Source organism: Antrostomus carolinensis, unplaced genomic scaffold, assembly GCF_000700745.2.
Source record: "Antrostomus carolinensis isolate BGI_N321 unplaced genomic scaffold, ASM70074v2 scaffold1760, whole genome shotgun sequence".
NCBI classification, from domain to species: domain Eukaryota; kingdom Metazoa; phylum Chordata; class Aves; order Caprimulgiformes; family Caprimulgidae; genus Antrostomus; species Antrostomus carolinensis.
This window is the reverse complement of record NW_010290373.1, coordinates 146757-171382: the sequence shown is the minus strand read 5'-3', so window position 1 is coordinate 171382 and position 24626 is coordinate 146757. Positions and strand designations below refer to the sequence as shown.

General features: G+C 34.4%; 1 protein-coding gene across 1 annotated transcript in view; it reads left to right on the top strand.

Annotated features, from left to right (window-relative positions):
• The window catches only part of LOC114818796 (neurexin-1-like), a gene marked incomplete at both ends in the record, with an annotated part of 81799 nt that overhangs the window by 316 nt on the left and 56857 nt on the right, over positions 1 to 24626 (top strand). The window contains one exon of the mRNA XM_029086177.1: positions 1 to 132. This exon is cut by the window's left edge and continues 316 nt beyond it. Within this exon, the coding sequence (XP_028942010.1) occupies positions 1 to 132 (132 nt within the window). The remainder of the gene's footprint in view (positions 133 to 24626) is intronic.

The following is a 24626-nucleotide window of genomic DNA, read 5'->3' as shown; positions in this document are numbered from 1 at the left end:
TGGATGACGAGCAGAGCCGCCTGTGCGCCAGGGAGGATGTCTGCCTCAACGGGGGAGTCTGCTCAGTGCTCAACGACCAGGCTGTCTGCGACTGCTCCCAAACGGGCTTTCGGGGAAAGGACTGCAGCGAAGGTAAGGTGCCATTTCAGCTTGCCTCACTGCCCCCCTCCCCATAGCTCTGTGGAGGGGATGGGTAGGAGGCCAGGTCTGCATGGAGTTCCATCTGTATGAGTGGATCTCCCTCCCTCCCTCCCTCCCCTTTCCTCCCTCCTACGTCCCTGGCTCTCCTCTTCCCTGCCTTCCCGTTCCTGCCCTCCACGTGTCTCTGTGGCCAACCATGGTGCCATCACTCTTCCGTTCTCTACAAGGCTGGGCTAGAGGAGGAGGTTATTTGGGTGTCTTGGGGTGCAATTTGGGGTTGTCCGGGACAGAGGAAAGGTGGATCCTGGGTGCTGTGTGTCACCTGGAAGGGAGGGGGTGGCTGGCATTCATGCTTGGCCAGAGTTGAGGGAGGGGATGAGCACGCTTGTTGCAAGGAACTGGTGGCAATTAATTTTGGGAGCGGGAAAAGCGATGCTGGGGAGAATTTTACTGAATTAAGTGCAAAGACGGTCTGGGTTTATTTTTGTAGGGTAGGGGAGACCCAGAGTCCACTTTGTATTGATATTTGCCTCTGCTGTATAGTTGAAATAAAATCAGTGATTTATTAGTGAATTCCTTAAATTGTTGCTGGGGAAGAGGGGAGATTAAATGGAGGATTACATTTTTATATGAAAGGTACTGCTTTGAAATGTATGTAGCAATTTACCATGCCAGGGAGAATAAGAAGGACAAGGGGGAAGTACATAATCCAAGACCAAAAAATTACAGAATAGTTTTACCAAGGAAGAGGGAGCTTAGAAAAACAGCAGTTTCCTGAATCGCATCTACAAATAAATCACTGAGTAAAATATGGTTCATATTCAGTGCCCATTGTTTTTGGCAAAGGGAAGAAGTGTGAACATTTACTTTGCAGATGCATGTAGGACTCTTTTTTTATTATTTTGCTAGTGAATGTACCATTGCTTGCAGCTCCTTAAGCATAGAGAGTACATATATTGTGTCCCTAGAACAGGACATAAAGGTATACAAGTGAAATAAGAGCAAATGTATCAAAGGGAAATATAATCTTGGTGTCAAAACTGGAGAGCAAAGATGTAAGTTTAGAATGTAAAAGGTAAATATAAATAAGATATTATCAAGACCAGGTTGAGATCTTCACTGAGTGGCTGCATGATATTTCTAGCCGAATAATTTGCCTTTATCATTTCTCTCAGATTTCACTCATTCTAAGAAAGAAAACATCATTTGTGACTGTGCTTTATTATGTAACACCTTCTGTCCTTAGTGTCAATACTCAAAACGCTACAGTCATTCTGCATCCTGTTTACTTTATCAGCTATTTATCTCTCATCTCCTATTAGTTAAAAAATTCAAACCTTATTAATTATTTTAAAATAATTTTTAATAAGTGAAGAGCAAATGGTAGTTTCAGAAAATAATGCGTTTGTACTTTTAATAGCACATAGTCACAGAAACTGTAAAATGAAATATCTTTTATATTAGGTAAGATAATATAAATGGATTTAGTATTTGAATGTAAATTTTTAATATGTGGTACTACATAGTATATAGATGTATGTAAAATATTGGATTGTCTTAGCATCTTTGAGTTAGGCCCTATCATAAACCAAAAAGAAAATTATGAAGTGTAGCAGCTTGGTAAAAACAACAATAGTAATTTATATATATCATTATACATTTATATACCTTTACATTAAAGCATAGTTTTTGAACATATTTGTATAAAAAAGTTCATATAATTGCATATAATATCAGTCAGAGAAAATCTTATATTTACATAATAGTAAGATCAATAGCTATTTTTAAGGAACATTTTTATATTTAGATTGAATGTTACTGAAATACATATATATGTTTATACATATTAAAAATTGTATAGAGCTTATAAGAAGATGACACTCAATATTATTTAGAATCCCTCAAATTTAGAGTAAAATGCTGGCTTCATGCAAATACTGGTGGTTTTACAATTGACCTCAGTGGGATCAAGATTCCCCTTGCATGTCCCTTGACCACTAAGAAGCCTTATAAAATAATAGGAAGACTTATAATTTTAGCATACTCTCACAGCAAAGGAGCATAAAGTATTTGGATTCTGATTTCATTTGAGAGAGGAGGCAACATTTCCACTGAGCAATATAAACAGAACTAATCCTACAGTTTATATCTGCTGCTTGAGAAAAGTTGTAGCTGAAATTCGCATCAGTCAGATTTTGATGAAGGGATCAGTAGCTACTCATATGTGCTACCAAAGATACTGAACTAATTTGTAAATGATTTAATATTCTAAGAAATAGAAAAGGCAGAAGGACAAGTAAAACCATTATGTCTGCCAAGGAAGAAATCCTGGCTGTTGTTGTTTAGAAATTTTGCTGTTGAGTTTTCATCTTTTGTTCCAGAATGTATAAATTTCCCACAAAGCCTAGTAAGAGGTTGCCATTGCTGAAGGATGTAGGATCATCTCAGACTGCAGTGATCTGGAAGGCTCTTGAGTTTTCATTCTTTGTCTTGTCCTACTTTTTGACTAGAAACTGTTTAGATGGAAAAAATCCCCAATTTTCTGTTTTTATCTGAATTTTTAACTACATGCCCTAGTTGATACTTTTTCTTTAAAGGTGAAAGACGGTAATTAAATTATATTTCCTTTGATTTTTTAGTAATTTTATTTTTTTATTGGATTTAGTGTGCTTCTGCATTTCTGCAGTCTGGTAAGGCAGAGAGTCCCACAGCATAATGAGGAGTTTAGAAATCAATAACAACAACGAAGAAAATCTTTCCAAAATTTTCTATCCTGACTTGCATATTTGAGAAACTAAAATTAATTGATTTACAGTCAAAGTTTCAGGCCCTAGGATGCAATTTTTGATAGCATTGAAGTGGATTTTTTTTTCCTGATTTTCATCTTTGAAAATCTCATTAATTTTTAATTAACTAAAATTTTCTTATAAGACTGGAGTTTAATCAAATTTATTTATTTTGAAAAACCTATAATAAGTTATTCCCAGTAGGCTTAACTGTGCTTGGACCTGTCTAAATCAGGAGTAGCTTCATTTATGTTATCTGAACTATACCAGTGTAAAAACAGTGTAGGCTAGGAAAGAATCAGATTTATTGCATTCTGTCTTGCTCTTTGTTCAAATAGGATCTAAACTTTCTTCAGTGGGAGCTTTGGCATCAATCACAGTAAAGGACTGGAGTTTTGCTTGAGTATCAAGGGTGTGCAGTCTCCAGCACAGAAAAGCACGATCTGTAGCAGTTTTGTTGTTGATTAGTCCATGTACTTACGAGTAAAGACAGTAGAAGAGCCTTCTAAAAGAGAAAATAAAATCTCTGCTTAGTACTGAAACAGGCAAGGGAATATTATTTTGTGTAATAATAGTGACTCAGTAGAAGGAAAAATACACAAAATTATGATAAATTGTGTTAGGAATAAGGCTGGTATTAAAATAAACCCTGATTGCCATATCAATTTTCGATAAGTTTTTGACATACATCACAATCTTCTATTCAGTGAAAATTATATTAGTCCTTGAAATGAATCAAACTGGTATGGCTTGATTCATTAAAAAGACTGATCTTTACAATCAGATTTTTAGTGAATTAAGTCAGGGTCCTAGAAGGCAGGGAGAATACATGATTCATATCAGAGATCCTCCATATTCCTCTTCTCATTTAACTCCTTATGTTAAAATTTCTGAACAAAAAAACTATTTTAAATACTAAATTCATAAAATACTGACCCTCTGACATTCGACAAAAAAATGTATATAATTTTCCTTTCATCCTTATTTATATAAAAATAACCTTGTCCAGTATCCTCTCTGAGAAAATAGGCAGATACCTCTGAAGGAGGAAATAAAAAACACAGAACGCACTTTGACTTGGGAGAAGTTTCTCAGTGACCCCACGTTCTTGTCACTCCATGCCCTTCTGCTTTTCTCTATCTGTAAGTGCTTGTAAAAAATTGCATAATAATTTATTTTTAAAAAATACAGCTGACCTACTTGCCTCAATATTATCATGTTATAGAGACAATTACTCTGTGAATTCGAAGTATTCCTGTTTAGAACATATTTTATTTTAACTGTTCTACTCAGTTTCTGTTTTGTGGGAAAAGTGAGGACTGTTCATGCAGCTGTTCACTGTAAGAGATCTTCTTTCTTGTCAGATATTCAGAAGTTGAAGTTGATGCCAGCTATGGTTTGAACTGTGAAAGTGATTTTTTTTAAGGAAGCAAATTCCAGATGTCTCAGGCTAGCCAGCATTTAGACTTGTTTGTTTGGGTTGTGAATACATTACATCAATCTTTGTTGTGTGTATTTGCTTCTTCATGTTAACTTTTTAAAAAGTCATCCAATATTTATATCATTTTGAAAATTTTCATATTTTAACTCATGCAATTTTCTTATGCCTTGAATAAAACATATAAACATATTTTGGCATTAATTATCTTTTGCAAGATACATGTTTGAACGCAAAGCAGTGCTTGAACTCACTGCTTATAGTCAGTCTTAGCAGAGTAGCCACCATAGTCTTTATCCTTCTTGAATAGTTAGCTAAATATACTTTGAGCTAGTAAATACTGAACAAAACTTTCCTTTTGATTTACACCTCAGAATCTTTATCTGCAATATGCATCTCTATTACATGATCTGTTTCTTCTGCATGCTGAATTTCTTGTCAGTGCCAGTGGCCACTGGGGTGATGTTGATTTAGGAGGAGGGCTAGAAATCCACTAGAGATTACACTAAGGTTCTGTTGTACTTATAGATGATTTGATGAATTTAACAATAAATATTTTAATTTTATTTAATATTTTTAAACAGTGACTTTCTCAGGGCAGAATCTTGAGAGCAGATAGTCAAACAATCCCTAAGTCTTTCAAAACTGTATTAAATCTGTGCCCTTTGCATTTAGGCAGGTGAAAACAGAACCCTTATGACAGTTTAAAGCAGAATTTTGCATCATTTTCCTAATGCAATTTGATATATTATTTTGTTTGCCAGGATTCAGCATTATGGGATATTGATTTCAGTATCTGCCTCGTGTAAAATCACAGCAATTTAAATACTGTGTCACTGGTAATTAGGAGTTGGCAGTCTGCTTATATTATCTTCTAAGAAGGCTACTTGTTGAATATTGCTAATCCTTTCAAAATGCTGATATTGAAATACTTCCAAAAGACCACTTACGCATACAGCATACATCTTAGTACGCCAGATCAATAATATTTTATACTAGTGAGGTTGTTGCTTCCCTTTGTGCCTAGCTGAGACGCGGAGTCCATGTTAATTTTAAGTCTAAATTACAAATTATAAAATGCTAATATGCCAGAAGAATTTACATCTAGCAGCATAGGACCTTGTGTCAGATTGGTCATATTGCTTCTGAATTTCAAAATTATATAATAAAATTGCCTATATTTTAATGTAATTACATTTCAAGGCTTGCAGGCATTTTGGACCAAATGCACTTGATCTTTTTTTCTCAGCTGCAGGTTGTCTCCCTAGGAGTCTTTTGACAGTAGATGCTGGCCAAGGAGTTGTGGGAAAACATTTGGATTACAGAACATATAATTTTATCCCATCATCATTATTGAGCTGATGGATGGGAATGGGAAAACAGACTGGCAAATAAAACCAGTGCCTGATAGAAATAGCTTTACGTAGATGCTAACATTAACATATGGAGCTTTGAAGATTTATGCTTTTTTTAATAAAAATATCAAAATACCTGGTAATTTAAAATAAGAAGGTTCATCCATCTCTCTTGTTGAAATTAATACCATGTTTTGTCTTCCAGAAAGCTTAGTGTTACTTTGAGAAAGCATGAAACCATACCAGCTTCTGAAAAAAAAGTTTGTCTAGTTTTTTTGTGCGGTAGTTGAAAATTGTATACCTTCATGATCATATGATCTTACAGAACAGTGAAGGGCATTCTGACATTTTGTGTACTATGTTGTACCTGAGGAGTAAATTGTAAAGACCAAAGTAAACTTCTTTCAGGGGATGATTTGGTAGAACGTGACAAATGTAACCTTAACTGTGCTGTTATATTTGGAATTCACTAACAAAGTCAGGGTACATAATATCTTTGGTGCCTTTATTTAGTTCTTCGCTGACCAGGGATCATATTTGAGTCTTTTACAAAATAATCCAGGTTTTTTTTCCTGCAAAGATGTGCACTTTCTGAAATGATACTTTCTCCTTCTGTTCTATGGTGATGGTATCTGACTAAGAAGTAGTTGTATGTGGTGGGTTCATGCTAATGTCTAGTCATTCTCTTGGATGTTGGTGTACTCGGTAGAACCAATGAGCACTTCAGTGCACAAAATACCTGTAGTAACTAATGAATGAAGTAAGAAAAAGCACATGATTTTGAGATGACGATGCTTTTTCATTGACGGCAGCCAGTTCACACCACTTCTCCACTTTGGTTTCTCCACCTATAAAGTTAAACTAGTGACATTCCATAAAGGATTTTGGTAGGATTTTCTTTCTGGTTGTCAGGCACTTGAAAGATCAGAGTTTCTATTTGGGATCTAGCAGGAGATTCATGACTTGAAGCTCCCCTTAATGTAGTGCAGCCTCTTTAGTCTACAGAACTGATACTTATCAGCTGGCTTTAAAGTTGCCACCATTCTTCCTGCCTATCTATCCATAGCTAAGTGTTCAGAATAATGTGATTTTTCTTGTGCACAACTGGTCTGCCATTACATGCTTGCCATTAATCCAACTAGATTCTCATGGTTGTGACAGTTCCCATCCTTTGCAATATTACAACACCTGTATGAAACTCCCTCATTTTTATAAAAGTATCTAAGATTTAATGTCTGAGGACAGCGGAGAACTCTGGGTCCAAGTCAATGATCATATAATTTTTGAAAAGTTTCATTCTCTTTTGTTTTCAATGAAGAATCTGGAGGTGAAAGTGGGGCGTGACCTCAGTTATGCTTTGTTTCAGCTTGTAAAGAAATAAAAGACAGAGGTTTGCTGGCAGCTTTCTGCAAGAACAGGATTGTATGATAGGATTTTAGATTTCTTTAATTCTGTGAGGTTGTTTATGAACCTAGAATCATTTAGCTAGGTCCTATAAGCAGCAAATTTGGTGCTTCATAGATAGCTGAAAAAAACAAGTTCTGTTTTCATTTTCCATTGGAATAAATTTGAGGTCCCATTGACTCAAGTTTAGAATTAGGGCAAACCTAATAACCTGCTGATTCTGAACTTATTATTCAAATGGGAATATGAAAACAGAGAAGATCTAGGGCAAATTAAATAACCTACTGATTCTGAATGTAGTATTCATCTGGGAATATCTACAGAGAAAAGACTCTTCATAAATTCGTATGTTTATTACCATCATCATCATAATCATTAATTATTAATGTAATACATGCTTATGAACAATGCTGGAAGAGTACAGTTATATGGCTAATTTTTGTTGGATATGTTTAAAGAAATCTGTAATTTGTGGAAAAATCTGTTTACCAAAAAAGCAAGAGGTATATTCAATAGAATCACTTTTGCAGTTGCTGCCACTACAACCTGTGAAACAGAATATTTTCTGTATGTAAGTGTTTTGTACCACCAATACTGTGCAGGTGTGCAAGCTGGAGATTGCTTTTAGTCTGTGGCACAATGCACAAGGTCTTGAGATGAGAAGGTTTGACTTTTTGGTGATTTTGGTTAGAAAAAGGGCTTTGTGTTGCTTAAAGGCAGGGAAACTAGTTTCATTCTTCCCACAGCAATGTCTTTTTGTAATTAAGAGAACATGTACAGCCATTATAGAGGTCACTGACACTACACTATGCACTTGGAGATGTATGTCACAGTTCCAGAGTTTAGGAATTACATCTTAATTTCTGATAAAGAATGACCTTCATGTTGATCTTCTTTCCCTTCTATGCTTTTTAGCTTTAACAAGAGTTTAGAAGAAAAATGACACTTTTGTCAAAGGAAATATTTCCATTAAGAAAAGACCCCTTAAGAAAGATTACATGTATAGATTATAAATTATATGTAATTTCTTTTTTAGAGGTGTATAGAAAAATCACAGAAATAATAAGTAGACATGGGTGAAGATTTGTATCTCAATATTGTAATTTTCTATAGAAACTTATCCTGACTCTTCTTTGTTCCCAAAGGTGACAACAGAAATGTTCACACACACATGGCAGCATTTGTACAATGAGTGTCTAGGAGACAACTGTGATGAATAGCTTTAGGTTGAATTACAGCCTTGTGATGCAGTGATAATATTGATTATTAATAAAAATGTGAGAATTTGGCCCTGATGCTAGCAAAAAAACCCCAAACCACCCAGCTCTACAGCCCTCTTAGGAACATTATCTTTCCTGATGCTGAATCATGCAGGAGTGATAAGTAATCTAAAAAAGTTTGGAATCTGCTGGTTGATATGCAGCAACAGGCTTACATTTTACATTTGTAAAATCAGACTCTTAACCTGGGAGGTCCAGGGCCAAGAGGAGGAGAGGCTAGTGAGACACTGCATCTCCTTCCCAGACAAGACACACTGCTATGTCTTAGCACAATGAATTTCAGGTGAGCATCTATAATGGGGTGCACAGATGCTTTGCATTACATCATCCACTAGAAAAGCAACATAATTTCTTCAGGAGGTTTCTAGGAATGTTAGTGCTGACAGAGATCACTAGTTTTGCTTATTTTGAGTTTACTTTTCTTCCCATTTTTCCTCATCAGAGGAGAGATGGATGAAAATGGAAGTTATAAACCAGTAGCTGTTTATCACTTAATTTTTAAGACTATCATGGGGTGATATAAGAAAGATTTTTAAATAGATTTTCTAAGAACTTATTAATGTCTTCCTGCTACATCCTTCTCAGACGCATGTTGCTGAACTTCCCAGAAGCTGATTCTCTGTGAAGTTTTTCTGTGATACTGCAGAAAAACATTTTCCGTAATATTATTACATTGCAAAGAACTTTTTTTTTTTTTTCCTAGACTGCCTTTCAACATTAGACAAAGGACTTGTGTGGTTTGGTTAAACATTTGCTGAAGAATTCTGAACACAGATTTCATATTCTTACATAAAACGTTCATGACTTAAGTGTTATGAGGAAAACATCAGCATTTTCCACTAGTTCATCAGGAAGAAAATATGATTTGAAGATATTTCCATGTTGACACAAAACTCCATTAATTTTCCATGAAGGCTGTATCAGTTGTGGTAGTTTCCAGGAATTTTGGGGGTTTTTTGTCACTGTTCTTGGTCCAGAGTATTTGGAAGAGCAGCTAGGATGAAAGATCATTACACAGCCTTTAGCTTGTGCTTTTTCCTCTACAGCAGTTAAACAACTGAGTCTGGCTTTATAGTAAGTTGTGCACTTAAGCAGTACAGCACAGTTTTTATTTTTGTTTCCCACATTACAAATTTTGAATCTCAAAATTTAAACAAATCTTACATCAGGTTCAAAGTTATAAAAAATATTTTCACACTGTTTCTCATTCAGGTTTTTCTAACAAAGTAAGTTACAATGACAGAAAAGGGTTACTGCAATATAAGTTTTGACCCGCTACTCTTGCAAATCCATTGACAACCATACTTTTAATATTTGAAAAATGGTTAACATTCAGAGGTTTTATCTATTCTCGTATCATTGGCTTGGATCCCATTCTCTTGTTTTAAATATCCTCAGAGTCTTTAAATAAGTAGGATCTTTCTTGCACATTATAAATACCTACATCATTCAAATTTGTAAAAGGAACTGATTAAACAATTCTCTGATATTCAGTCACGTATTACCCATTGTGATATTTGAGTCATGCTGGCGGATTTTGTAACTCTTAAACCGCAGAAGCATGCATAGTAATGAAAGTGAATAAAAATTCGTTCCAATTTCTCCCCTATTAAAGTAACAGAAACATATCTATTGGAAGTGGAAAAATTGCCATCTAAGTGGATGGCACCACAGGAATTCAAAGTTACCTTCAGTGAGTACTGGCTTTCATCTTTTTAGTTGCTTGTGTTTAAGGATGGAACTTGTCTCTCTATTTTATTCACATTTGCATGAGAACATAACAAAAAGCAGTTAGTGATGCTGTATCCATTGTGATGTATACCTAACTCAAGCATGCCTCTGAGAACTTAGTAATATTTGGTTATTTTGATGTTGTTCTATAATATGGGCTCATTACTCCTTGGGTAGCCTAAATATATGAGGTTAACTTAGTACAGGTTTTGATGTTGTTCAATTTTGCTCTTCCTGAGCTTCCTCTTCAGAAATTTGAAAAATAGTACTTAATTATATTTTGGAAACCTGATCCTTGCCCGGTCAGAGCTCTCAGTGACTTGAATCAAGTTTTGATCATTAGAGAATGAAGAAAAAGGTACTAAGGAAATTAATTAACTAATGTAATCGGAAGATAAAAATGTCTTTAAAAATCATATATTATTGTGGACAACATATTGCTTTTGTAGGTTTGTCACATTCAGTAGGATCTCTCAGTCAATTGATGGAGTAAAGCAATTTATCCTGGTACTCCCTTCATGTTTGTGCAAATCGAGATTGATGTCTCTCAAAGCTAACGCATTAAGCCATTGTAAAATAAGGGTAAGATCAGAATCAGCTACTCTGGTTAGGAAAAAAAAAAAATCTTTCAAGTGTTTTAATAGGAAAACACCCCAAAACCTCAAGAAACAAACAAGCTTAACCCTGCCAACTACTATGCAATATTACTTTGCGATCTTTACAGACGTTTCCTTTGTCATTCAGATGCACAGAAATATTTTGCCTGTAGAAAAAAGACTGTTGAGAAGCTTTGTTTGCTTGTTTCTCACACTTATATGGTAACAATAATTACTTATTCCGCTCTTGATTTTTTTCTATATTTGTAGGAGTCTAATAAAAACTAGCAATGCAATTTTCCCTTATAAAATTAAGAATTAATAGCTAAAAAAAAAATTCATGTTTTAATGCCACTTCTCACTTCCATTGCTGAGGTGACCTATCCTGTGTTAAAATGCTTGCCATTTGAAAACAGACTATCATGTATTTTTTTTCATCCACATGTTTGCATCAATCTTCACATTCCTTTTGTTGTTCTTAGATACCCTTTTAGGGCACAGGTTTTTAAGGCATAGCTTGGTATGGTCAGTTTGCTTCTTCTTTAATCAACCTAAGTCGTCAGTATCAGTCTAATGTGTATGAACATACTGCACTCAAAAGCTATGGTCTGAGAATATTATTAAGTTTATAAAATAAAGCACTTACAAGCTATGAACTGTCAGGACAAAAGATACTGTACAATTTTAATTTAATCTCTTTCTAGATATCCACTATGAAACAGTCTTTAATTACATGTTCATACACCGCTTTTTCCTTGAGCCTTTTGCTTCATTCAGTGCATAGTCTGGATAATAATTTCTTCAATATTTTGTTTTCTCTTTGCTGTTCAATGTGTAGCCCTGAGCCTTATTTATCGTCCATATTCAAACCAGCTCTGAAGAAAAATTATTGATTTTTCCCTAGGCTTTTCTAAGGTTTTCATAACTACAATGCCTGAGCTGCTGTGCAAATATTAAAAATTACACAATGCCTACCTAAGATGACAGATGCTATTATCCCAGTCGTAGAGGAGAACTGAGGCAAGAGAGACTGCAGGTAAAAGCATTCATTAACACTGAGTGCACAATCTGAAGTTTTTCGGAGTACTTCACGTATAACACTACTTTCTCTAAGCATGCAATACAATTTCAAAGAACAGCTTGCACTGACTTCAGATTACAGCTTTGATTGAGCCGCACTGCATATTTGGGGATATCCAGCAAGGCAAGCTCCCCAAAGATGCAAACGTCCTCAACAGCATAAGGAATGACCACCCAGAAAAAGCCTGGCTTGAAAAAACTTCACCAAAATTTCATGAGAGTTTTGGAGAAAAGGAGACATGTTTCTTCAAGGCAGCATTCATCTCTCCTTGGAACGCAGTACACCCAACTCCTTTTTAGCAAGGACTCTTGTGTTGCAGGGGCGGGGGTGCTGCTCATTGGCACAACAGCTTTCTTCATTACTCAGTCATTACTTATTGCTAAGAATAAACCTCTTCTCCTTACTGAACAAGTTACGGAGGTTCTGGAGACAATTGCATTAAACTGTGTAATTAAAGGCTGTATCATAACTTATATGAATAAAGCAGAGAGATCTAAGTTACGTAAGAAGCATTATGTCTCAGAGCTGCTATTTTTTACTTTACCACCTAGAGAACTTTCTTTTAAGGTAGTAAAATAGTCAGTGTGTATATTTTTTATAGGTTTTTAAAACTGCACTCCCACTCAGATATGCCAGCCCCAGCCATTATGTTTTCTGTGCTTTAAAGTGGGAAGTATCCTTTCCACAGGGCCCATTCCCAGCATGGCAGTTGCTGATGGACTGACACTTGCCCTGCTCAAAAACTGGGTAGCTGGACCTAGTGCAGGCTATAGAGTTTCCAATGACAAGGAAGACCTGCTGAGGCTGAAGTTGAAGTATGCAACTGCAGTCCAAAACATCTTTCCGTAGTTTCCTGACAAAGTCCAAGACATCTCCACTAACATTGTACAAACAAATTTTTTGAGAAAGTTTGCAAATTGAACAGATTCTGGTGCACTTTCAAAGAACTGGCAAAAGGCTTAAGCCTGAAATTCAAGTTACTGCTGCCCAAATGGTTTTTATATTTCTGTTTCAAAATAAGACTAAAGTCAAAAGGAATCAGAATAGAAATGAAACTTAGAGTTCCCTTGGGGAGAAACGGCTGCTAACATAAGTGTCAGGTTTTCAGCTGAGCTTGTGACTAAATAAAAAATATTATTTTAAGACATAAAAAATAGGAGACTTCCTTACTATACTGGGTCACTCTCAGTTTTCTTTAATTACTGTAATTGATCTTCCTCTGTAGTAAGTGTGTCTTATGAAGAAAGCAAAGTAAAATAAAATATATCTTAGGCACAATTGTCTCAGTACATTTCAGAACAATTTTTCCAATGAATCGAGTTTTTAAAATAAAACATGAATATTATATTTGCACATCTACTTGTTCGCTGTTGCCATTAAAAAACTCTGCCTAAAAATATTTCTTAAACTCTTTCTGTAAAAGTTTTATATGAAGGAAAAGTATAGCCATAATAGTATATTCAGTACACAAAAGCCAGAAATGCGGTGTTAAGTATCATTCAATGAACTTCAAACACACTTTTATTATTTTTCTCCTTATTTTGTGATTGTTACTTTCTCTGCTACTCTTTCTTTGTGTATTAAAAAAATATGAAGATTAAAAATTATTCATTTTTCCATTTTCTATCTATGATTTATATTATAACCATTATGTTATACTATGTACTATTTTTACTATAAAGCATACAAATAAAAAGCTATTAGGACAGGAGAAGGTGAAGACACAGTAAAGTCACAGTCAAATTACCAATAAATTTATTTATGATCACTTTAATTCACAGATGATCCCACTGTATTTGGTTGGATTACTTCTATGAATAATTTTATTCCCTTGATCCCCACTATAAATTAATGTATATACAAATATAATGCAGATACCCATACTTATTTTAATAATACAATATGACTACTTACAAGTGTATGATTATTCTACATATTACCTCGTGGTATTTAATAACCTAGCAACATTTTCAGAATATTAAGCATTAGTACTCCCACTGATTTAAATGGAACTGTGTGTGTTAGAATGAATAGAAAATAAGTTTAAAAAAAAAAAAAAAGTTCAATAGTCCAAAAAAAAAGAATTTAAAATCATGGTTTAAGCATAGTAAGATACAAGCAAAACTGCAGAACCATAGAAAATAAATTAAAGTATTTATATTTATAAACTTTTAGAGACAACTATTCATGTTTTTATGTATTATAATTGTGTACCTAGTATAAGATCTTATTAGACTCTTTAGAAATGCCTTTTATGAATAATAATGAGTTTAAATTCAGATATATATATGCATATAATTTTATTCAAGCTCAATGTATGCATTTTTTACAACATTTGTTGTATTTTCTAGAAAACAATTTCAGTGCTGTTTGTTTATTTAGGACAGCTTAACTTCTGCAGGAAAACAGTACCAGTGAGAAATCCCAGTCCTATGTAACATCCCTAAAGGCTGTTTTTTGCTAAGCAGTGTAGTATAATTTAATGCACTCTGATTTTACTGTCATTTAAAAAGTCCCTAGCTCAGCAGTACTCCTCTGCAAACTTTTTTTTTTTTCCCCTTTTGAAATGTAGAAGAGAGTATACAAAGAGTACAGCAAAAGTTTACTAGCCTAATGGGACCATAGGATATCAACAAAAATTAAATGTACTGATGCTTTGGCCATCATTCAATCTACTACTACACTTACCAGACTTCTCGAAGTATCCGCTTCTATGATTATTTACAGTGTTCATGGATTTCATGAACTGGCTAAAAAGTCTTCTCAATTTAATAAAATTCTAGAAAACAACTTGTCCTAAATGTAACAAAACCTCCTATGTGAAAAACAAAACAAAAAAACCCACAAAAAATTAAAGGCAATGCTTCCCTTATTAACCAGAGGCCTATTTATTTTACAGTTGTTAATTTGCAATCTCTGTGATTTATATCGGTAAGACTTTTTTAAAAAATAGGTAGTTTTCAGTATTTTTAAAATTGATGCAATTATTATTTGATGTCAGGAATTCTTATTCACTTGTAAAACAGCAAATGAAGCTGACTGCTCTAAGTGAAACAGTACAGCTGCTCAACCTAAGGTTACTTCTCTCTCAGATTTGTCCCCATACATCGTGCTCAAGCTTAGTCCTCCTACAGTGGTTTGGGTAAAGAGATATAATTTTCTTGGGAGGACTTTGTTAAATCCAGATCATTTGGATAGAGCAGTTCCTCAGGCAGTTATGCCAGTTGATACGAATGGGCAAATAGAAAGGTGTTTTCTGATAGCAAGCATCCATTAGCGTGAGGGGGTCAAGGTCTTTGCCTGCCCAGCAACAAGAGAAGAGAGCATGTGACTCTTGCAATATGTCTTTGAAATTCTGTCTATATAGCTGTGATTTATTCCTGCAAGCCTTATTGATTATCAATGTTCTGTCCAGAAAAATTATTTAAGGAATTTATTGGAAATATAAGGAAAACTTTCAGTGATTTGGAAGATATTTTCTCTGTTTTAAAGAAGTCTGTTTTCAAAGAGAAATAAGGTAAAATTTGTCTCTGAATAAGCCTAATATCTACATTGTATTTTAATAAAAATCATGAAGTTTTTCAGCTGAGCTTGTAAGAACGGGTCCACCATTTTCTGTGAGTCAATAGCATCACTTTGAAATAAAATCAGGAAAATTCTCAGTACTGAAATTTTCAGAGCTGTAAAAAATATTTTTGAGAGTTGCTTTGCTCTTAGCTGCATTCCAAAACAGGTTCCTGATTTTTATTTTTTTATTTTAATAAGTATTTCAGCTAAGTTTCAGTATGACTTGGTGTTTTCTCTGACTTTATGCAAAAGTTAGCCTGGAAAACTGTTGGTAAATATGAAACAAACCTTTGGTAACCAAATAAGTGATATCGGGAGAAGAATGTAACAAAAATATCTGAAATGTTATTAGATATTTTAGTAGTATATCATGCCTAGCCAAGTTTCAACAAATTATTGGTAACGAATGTGCTGTGTACTGCCTACCTACCTCTAAAAGGTGCACAACAGTCTCACCACGAGTCTTGTCCTGCACTTCCTACTGCAGGATGTTCTTACTGTAGTTTTTGCTTGGTAAGAACCGTACAATACTTGATATATGACCAGCTGCAAGTTCTCCTCTTAAATGTTGGATTCCTTCAGAAAATCATTTTAATTGTGATAGTAACCTTTGGTTCTTGAGTTTTGCAGTTTTGCTTTTTGCAGAATTTACTACAGTTAAAAACTTATTATGAAACAATTCTTTTTTAGTTTTGGACCCAGATATCATTTCTTCTTTAAAAACTGGATCCTTCATAAATGATTACATCAGATGAATGGTAGACATCTGGAGGCATAAAATGGAAAAAAGGAGAGATGAAGGACTAAGAAGTAATTAAGTACTGGAAATGGGATTTGGAATTGCTATTTTATTTTCACAATTCTATTACAAGTTTTTTATATATCTCAAGTATTTAATCTCCCTCACAGTTTTTCATACATAAAATAAGGTTAATAATATTCACTGTCTTCTTACCATTCCCTGTCTGTTTTATTTAATAATGTCTGAGATTTCAGAGCGTATTTTGCTATATTCCTACCAATACCTGCTACAAGAGAAGTGGATCTCACAGCTTTAGATGTTACATATTATATACAATATCGAGCTGTAGTTGAGATAGAAACATTTGAGCAAAAGAAATTCATACATTTTTGTTATTTAGGGTATTACAGATTGCTTTAAGGGCACCAAAGTTCCTGATGTACTTACACATACTCTTTATAAACATACGTTGTTCTTTGGGATAACATGTTTGAGCCAGGTGTGTGGTTTATTTCTCATAGCGTAACATGGCAACAAGGTCTGTTAACAAGATTAATATATCCTTGAGTAAAATGGTGTTTATTTATAAAGGGATCCTTAACAAAAGTACCATCAAAAGATTCTTAATTTTATCTCCTTTGCAAGCAAAAGCAAAGATGCTTTTTTTGGAAATGAACTGAAAATCTACTAAAATACATGTAAGATTGTATTTTCTTGGGATAAATGTCAGCTAATAAAAGGAATTTTCTCAGGTGTACTGCACTCTAATAGTACTTGCTGATGCTGTTGTATGGAGGATTTTAGAGCTTTCTGGCAGAAAGTGTTTACAAAATGGCATAGAATGTAAAGCTTCGTACTTGCAAAAAGGTGTAAGGAGGGAAACAGTGATTTTCATTAATACCTGGTTATGTAAAGGCTATTCTGAACAATACAAACTGATTAGCTAGTAAAGAGGAGAAAAGCACTTTCCTAAGTTTCTTGCCTTTTTGGTTCTTCTGCTATTAGGAAATAGCTTACAAGCATAAGATGAATTCGTTCATCTGTATTTGAAATGAAATGAAGATCTGATTTTCAGCGATGTAACAGTGGAATGATTCTCCTTGGGCAACTTTGAATGGAAGGGAATATTCTTTCTGATTTCAGAAATTTTTGGATCAAGGAGTTTAGTTCTTCCTCAAACTGCTTGAGCTGTTGCCATCTTTTGTAGTTAGGTATTGTTGTTCATGAAAATGTATCTGAATACGTTGCTTTTACTAACTATAAAAAAGCTTGTGCAGAAATAATTCTAATCTGATCTTTGTACAATGAAATAATGTTATGAAGGCCTAGAGTATATGGAGCTTAAATGGCTGCAGCTATAACATTTGATGTCATGAAGGTCTCAGGGTATCTTTAGATAGCAGTTAGATGGTAGACTAACAAGCAATTCACTTGATTTTAATGAACGATAGATATAAGTATTGCACATAAAAGGATGGATAGACTGGGAAATAACTGTATATGAAAAATGTATAACTAAAACTGCACACACACACACACAATCCAGCTATACACTGCTTGCCACATTTGGATAAAATGATTAGACTGAGTGTACGACACGTGTGTCATAAAAGATGAAAACCTACCGAAGAATGCAAAATCTACAGGAAAGAGAACTGTTTAAATATATGTGAAGGGAATAATAAATTGCATTCCAGCTCCTTGGTTATTAGATATCACCACATACTAGATGGTTGTACATAGCCACTGTTGTGCTACCTACTTTTCATGAGTACATCTGCATAATACATTCAGCTGAACTGTACAGCTAAGCAAGGCTAATAAATCGGATCACAAGAAAAGAGTGATTAGGTAGAAGCTCTGTCTAATGACACAGCCAAAATCCCAGAATGAGCAATCCACAGTGCTAACCCAATGTTCTCCATTTCAGTTCAATTTTAAGTAGAATGACAAGGGTTTTTGGGAGAGCAAAGCCCTTTGGCTAAATGAAATGTCAGCAAGTCCATGATTGCAGAAGGGAGCATGGAGAATTCAGACCTTTAAATCTGTGAGCAAATGTACTGAACATGTAAATTCCTAATTAAAGGAAGAAGAAGTTAAGTATTAGCTATCTGTCATAAAAATAAATGCTTAATTGTTAATGGAAAATACAAAAAGAAGAACAATAGTAAATGGACCAATCATTCTAAAATGTTGAACAGGTTACTGGAGTTAGAAATACTGTATTATCAAGTAGAACAATGCTAAAATGTTTATTTTATCTTCAAAATATTTTGTTCTGACATTTTAATTTCACTAAGTAGTGAAGAAGTATAGTCTGTAGCTTTGAAGACCATAATACTACTCTGACCCCTCCTCTGGAACAAATAAATCTTCATTATAATTTACAGTTGTGCTCAAACATATTTTTCAATGGAAATAGCCATAAACATAACAAGCTTTTATGATACTTTCCTAGGTACAGAGTAAATAGAGGAAGATTTTTTTTTCAAAAGCACAGAGTGTACTTACTCACCTCTCATGAAGTCTATAGGAATTTGCTGACAAACTTTCTTTTGTGCCTTTGTTACTATACCAGCTCTGAGAAGAAATCTGACACACTACATAGCTATTTCCTAATATTGCTAAACTATAGCAGAATATATTAAAAAACAAGATACTGTCTCTTCTATGGTGCATTGCCAGCCTACGTTACATGTTCATCACATTCCTTTACATTGACTTTCCTTTTCATAACTGTGTATGCTGCCTACTATATTATCACTGGACGTAGCATACATATTTAATTAAATAGTTTATGTTCCATCTGATACACCATTCCTGGACGATAAATAAATTACTTTTACTTTCAAACATCTACCAATCTCTCTCAAAATGTTACATTCCAGAAATACGAATATTGTATTTTTTTATTCTCTAATAAGATTTGCGTGTGCCAAAAATCTTTTGCTACCTTTGTAAGTACTTCAAAGTACAAGAAGGTCAGCTACTTTCAATAATGGTCTTAGACATGAGACTACAGGTTCCGTTGCCTTAGAATAGTATTTTATATATATCTCCTATGGGGTGAAACATATGAAAGTAATTTTTCCTTTCTATTTAATCTATTTTGCAAGGTACACTATAGTCCAATTCTATTTCAGCAAATGTTAAAACAGCACTTCTTTTCTTTTGGGAAAAAAAAAAGACTCACATTTTTATTCTACTGAAATTGCTTGCTTACAAAGAAAATTTCTGGATTTTGGGGGAATATATCAAGTTATTTCTGTGCTCTTTTTGTAGAACAGTTTTTAGCAGGCACTATTAATCAACAGAAATTTGGGGATGTTTAAGTAAAATGTAGCAGAGAGAGAGAGAAGATTATATGTTCATTTAGGATTTCCTTGTGCTTCCTTTAAAAGCCCTCAGAATAAATGTAGATTTCAAGCTGTAAAAAAAGTAGTAGAATGGTCATTAGATTTGGGACTTTGAATTCTGATCAAGAGATTTTGTAAAGTTCTTTAAGAATAATAACAAGTTGGTGTTGAGTGATGCTTAAATCGTGTCAGCATTGAAATACATAAATCTCTGATTAGTTTACCTTGGCACAAACTCTGTGTCCTCTTCTCAGTTCCAATGAGTAATAAATTGCACAGTGCAATTTCATTCAAGGACCAACCTGACATAGAATAAAATCCTAAAGGTTTTATACTTACCCATTAACTGATAATAAAATGCTACCTGTCAGATTTCTCAGTCCTGTATATTTGGGGACTGAATTTGATTTTTTAAAATTCAGTCTTCTTTAAATATCAGTGAATGTGAGTGTCATACCCAATTCCTGCCTGTAACTGCTTTTGCTCATAAAAAAATGAACAGGTTTGGTTTTATTTGCTCTAATCCCTATGCAAAAATGTTAAGGAAGATTAGGTTATTCTTGGGTGACATATCACTTAATTGTATTTTTAGAAATTTTATTATATAAAAATCTTTCATGAGCTACCTGACTTAAACAGCACGGCTGTCAAAGCTTTCTAAGTATGCTCAGGAACAGATCTTTGTTTTTTCTAAGTCCTCTTGAGAGGTCATATTCTCTCTGTGCCCGAAGTAAGCCTGATGGACTTCTAGCTTGTGGTATATAGTGTATTTGCAGTGCATTCAAAATATAAGAATTAATGTGTCAGTGGGTTCTGTACTAAATACAGTTTTAGTATAAAATATTCATTGCACTTAAATCCATGAAAATTTTGCCATTCACATGATTTGTTTGTGGAATTGGTAGTATGGTTTCACCCATTCTGATGCATGAGAGCTCTCTTGGGACAAATAATGACAAAAGCAATTTGTCATCATTTTTGCCCCTCATGATCTCAAGTGCTTGAAAACTATCTTAATTGTTCTTTGCATTTGTATTACTCCTTCTGGTACATGCATATGAAAGAAAGAGAGAACAAACAGAAGTTATCTAGTTTCCTGAGGGAATGTAGACAGATATTTTTTATTCTTCAGTATCCCACTTAGATCTAGAGATAAGATCTAAGTTTGTTTCCACAAGGACCTTGTTGATTTGGCTCCTCCATGAAGGAACATTATTTTCCTGCACTTCTCTTTTTGACAAGACAGAATATTTTTGTTTGAATTAAGCTGTGTTTATTTTTTGGAGAATAATTTCTTGTTAATGAAATAGCAACAGAGTAAGAAATTCTGTAAGACCCCATTACATTATGAACAATGCTTTTTTAATACCTTAATAGATACATACCTTGAAGTGGCAGCTATATTACAATTTTCCACCAAAAAAAATAGTTCTCAAGCTAAGGATTTATGTTCCTTTTACAGAGAAAGTGTATTCAAAATTAAAATTTCATATGAAAGATCAAAAATTATACATAATAAAGAACATTCAAAGGAGAATTCTTATACAATACATGTGAAATTGAAACAAGAACTTTGTGGAATATTTCTCAATTAATATGATAAGTTTGTGCTATGAAAAGATAAAAATGGGTATAAACAGTTGTTTGAAAAAAAAGAATAAATACCTACCTCTTGTTATGGTGAAATACCAAAGTGAAGGAGGTATTTTAAGCTTATTGATTAAAGGTCAATGTAGAAGCCAAATAAAATTAGGGATATCTACCACTCAGGTGTGCTCTTCAAAGCAGCAAAGTAGGATTCATGCTTCTCTAAGAGTTGAGATTACTGGAAATGCATTACAAGGGCTCTCTGAGGAGTAAGACCTTCAAACTGGCCATTTCAATGAGCAGCCATTCCTGAGGAAATTATCAAACAAACTAACCATATGGCCAGTCTGGAGGATGTGAAAAAATAGTAGTAAAGCAGCAGGATACAGTTGGACTATATATTGTTTTAGTCAGAACAGGTGCTTTCACATTATTATTTATGTAGTGACCAAGAACTAGTAATTGACAGCAATGTTAAGGTCAGAATTTGATAACGGCACTGAATTTACCTTGTCTTGAAAAGGCAGGACTATAGGGTAAACATTTCTTAAAGGGTACCCTGAAACTTAAGTCTTTGTATAGGCAAAGATTGTTTTGCTTTATGTTTATTTATCTACCAAATAAAAAAGCCCCCCTCTCCATTTACATTTGTGTCTTCTTCTAGCTATACATTTCAGTTTTATTTTCTCATTTCTCTTGTTTGTACTCCTTTTGCTTAGTCTTGCATTCTCTCTTTTCTTTGGTTTTAGGAATTAAATGAAGCAGCCAAGAAGGCACAAGTCCAATAACTTTCAATTTTCTCAAGCCTTGTTTTTCTAAACAGGCTGGTTCAGACTGCTGAATTTGTGGATCAGAACAACTAAACAGATCCTTCTGTCAGGATACAAGTCCATCATAATAGGAGACATTTGCCCTCATTTCAATGTAAACTTCTGCAAAATATTTAGTTTTGGCTCTGCACCATGCAAAATGATCGGACTCGATGATATTAAAGATCTTTTCCAATCTAGGCAATTCTGTGATTCTGTGAAGTGTGGACCTGTGTAAAGGTGATTATTTAATCTGAACTGAACAACTACAGTAGTTGGTATACATACTGCAAGATTAGTATCACTAAGTGGTTCCAATCTGTATTAATCTAATGATCCAACTTGGATTTTATCTGCCAAAGATTTCATGTTCTAGGAGGTACTAGATGAATTGGTCCAGGTTTCATTATGGCATCACTAAGGGCCTTCAGGTCAATGTAAACATTTGTTGAAATGTCTTGATAACTCTGCTACTGGATTATGACTATACACTTCCTATTGATTCTGTTCACAATTGTGTGCCAAAAAATGCTATATAATCTTCTATTCATCACTTCTACAATCTGCTGTTGATATCTCTGTGACTGTCAGCTACACTCATTTAACTACAGAGCGTTACATCCTCCCTCTCTTTTACTTCGCGTGCTATTCCAATTTAAGAAGAAATACCTGTTAGTATCTACTATTCTTTTTGTTTTTAATGACTGTAATAGTAATCTTCTGTAGATCACATCTTCCAGAAATGACAGGATGTCTGAGATTCTCATGCAGTTTCCTTTTAGCATTCCCTAGTTATCACATCGCCTGATTTGCATTGCTGATTCTTTTTTGATGTTGAACCACATTCTACTAAAATTTCCTCCCTCAGATACTTCATTCTTATACTAAGTCAGACTTACTCATACTCCTTATTGAATTATATTTAACACAGTGATAAAGATAAGGAAATGTACATAGGAATCGTAATTGGTTTTAGATGGTCTTTATTACTGCAGGTGGCATATGCAGTTTTGAGGGGTTTATAGGAAGTACTTTATTCCTTTACAATCTCCTTGAGTGCCCTACCTCTGCCCTTATTGCTATTTCTTCCCATTTCTCTTACTTACATACTGTTCCTTTTCCATCTCTCCATTTCCTGTGTGGTGGTCCTCCAGTTTTCAGTGATGTGGGCCTCTTCGTTTCAGTCTTCTCAGTTTTTCCCCCAGCCCATGTTTTCTATAAAGGCCTGACTAAGGGGTTTACCATTCAGGGGGCTTACTCTTTTTTATTCAGTTGATTTATTTTTGTCTATTCTTTATGCTTTGTCTATCTTTTTCCTTCAGACCACTGTCTCTGGCATTTGGCCACTCCTTTTAATGATTTCTTTCTCACTCACAGTGAAATCTTTGAAGTAGCGCGTGAAGAAGTAAACTCTTTCTACCTTGAGTAATTTCATTTAACTTATTTTATTGCTGTCTCCTAAGGTGGGATTTAGATAGCTTTAACAGGGTGGTGTGTTGTAATGCTACCTAATGTAATACAGAATACAATTCCTTAAATATGTATGATACATACATTCTTATAAATGTACCTAGAAAGTGACACAAATAGAACAGCACAGCACCAAGACCTTCTGCTCAAAATTGTTAATTCAGTTCATAAAAGAAATCCATATGCAGTATTACAGAGCTCTGATGTCTTGTAAGTCAGACAGAAAACAAAACTGAATACAAGTTATATTGGAGAAGTTTAAATTAAATTGCTAACAGAAGCTATTCTGGGTGCCCAAGTTTGGCTTCCATACAGAAGAAATGTGTGTTTTCTAATGCATGCTCTGTAATGCAGCTGCTGTTGTTTCTCATCCTTTGAAGTGAGGTTCAAATGTGCAGGCAGAGAAGCCTCACCAGCTTTGCAGAGGACAGAAAATGCTCCAGGATAGACAGCTGCCTGGACTTCCATTAAATGCAATTGCCTGTGAAGATCAGCAGATAAAGTGACTGCAATTTTGTTCCATCTGATTCTGAAGGCCATTCACATTGGGACCTGTGGTCAAAAAGCTAACTTTGCTTTTATCTTACCACTCTATCACTTCAGCCATGGAGATGTCCAACTGAGCTATTAACAAAAAAGCTAAGGCTTGATTTTTTTCCCTCTTTAGAGACAAAATAGCTGAGGAAGTAAAACAAAATTAGTCCAGAAATCAAGGTCAAAAAGTAAGGAATTAATCAATTTTCCTTACTAGTAACACATTATATATCACTGAGAAGAAAATAAAAGCAATGAGAAAAGGTCTAATGATGTAGCTTATAAATTGCAGATTGCCTGTTTGTGAGACATAAAAATCGATTATAGTCTATAAAGAATATAATAGTATCACTGAAGGTTTGGAAACACTGTCTGTCATTAGAATTCATGAGGGGATATATTAGCCTTTCCCTCTGTAAAGATTTTATGTTCATCATTTGACAACATGGAGACCAGGTAGCCTAGTTCAGCTGATAAGTAATTCTAACATGAGGCTGAGGCTAGAGGAAGCTGAGAAACTTCTTATGACAGAACTTCCATTAGCTGTAACAGCGCTTTACCTAACATTTCCCTAACATGGCAACTGAGGATTTTATTTTATTCTAACGTTCCTCATTGCCAAAGAGAGAATAAAAGGAATGTTCTTTCCCCTAGCACAGAAAACATAATAAAAACATGGGGTAAACTCTGTTTCCAGCCTTAAGTAATTAAGGAGGAAGATAGTCAAGGTCCTTCAGAATGGGCTAACA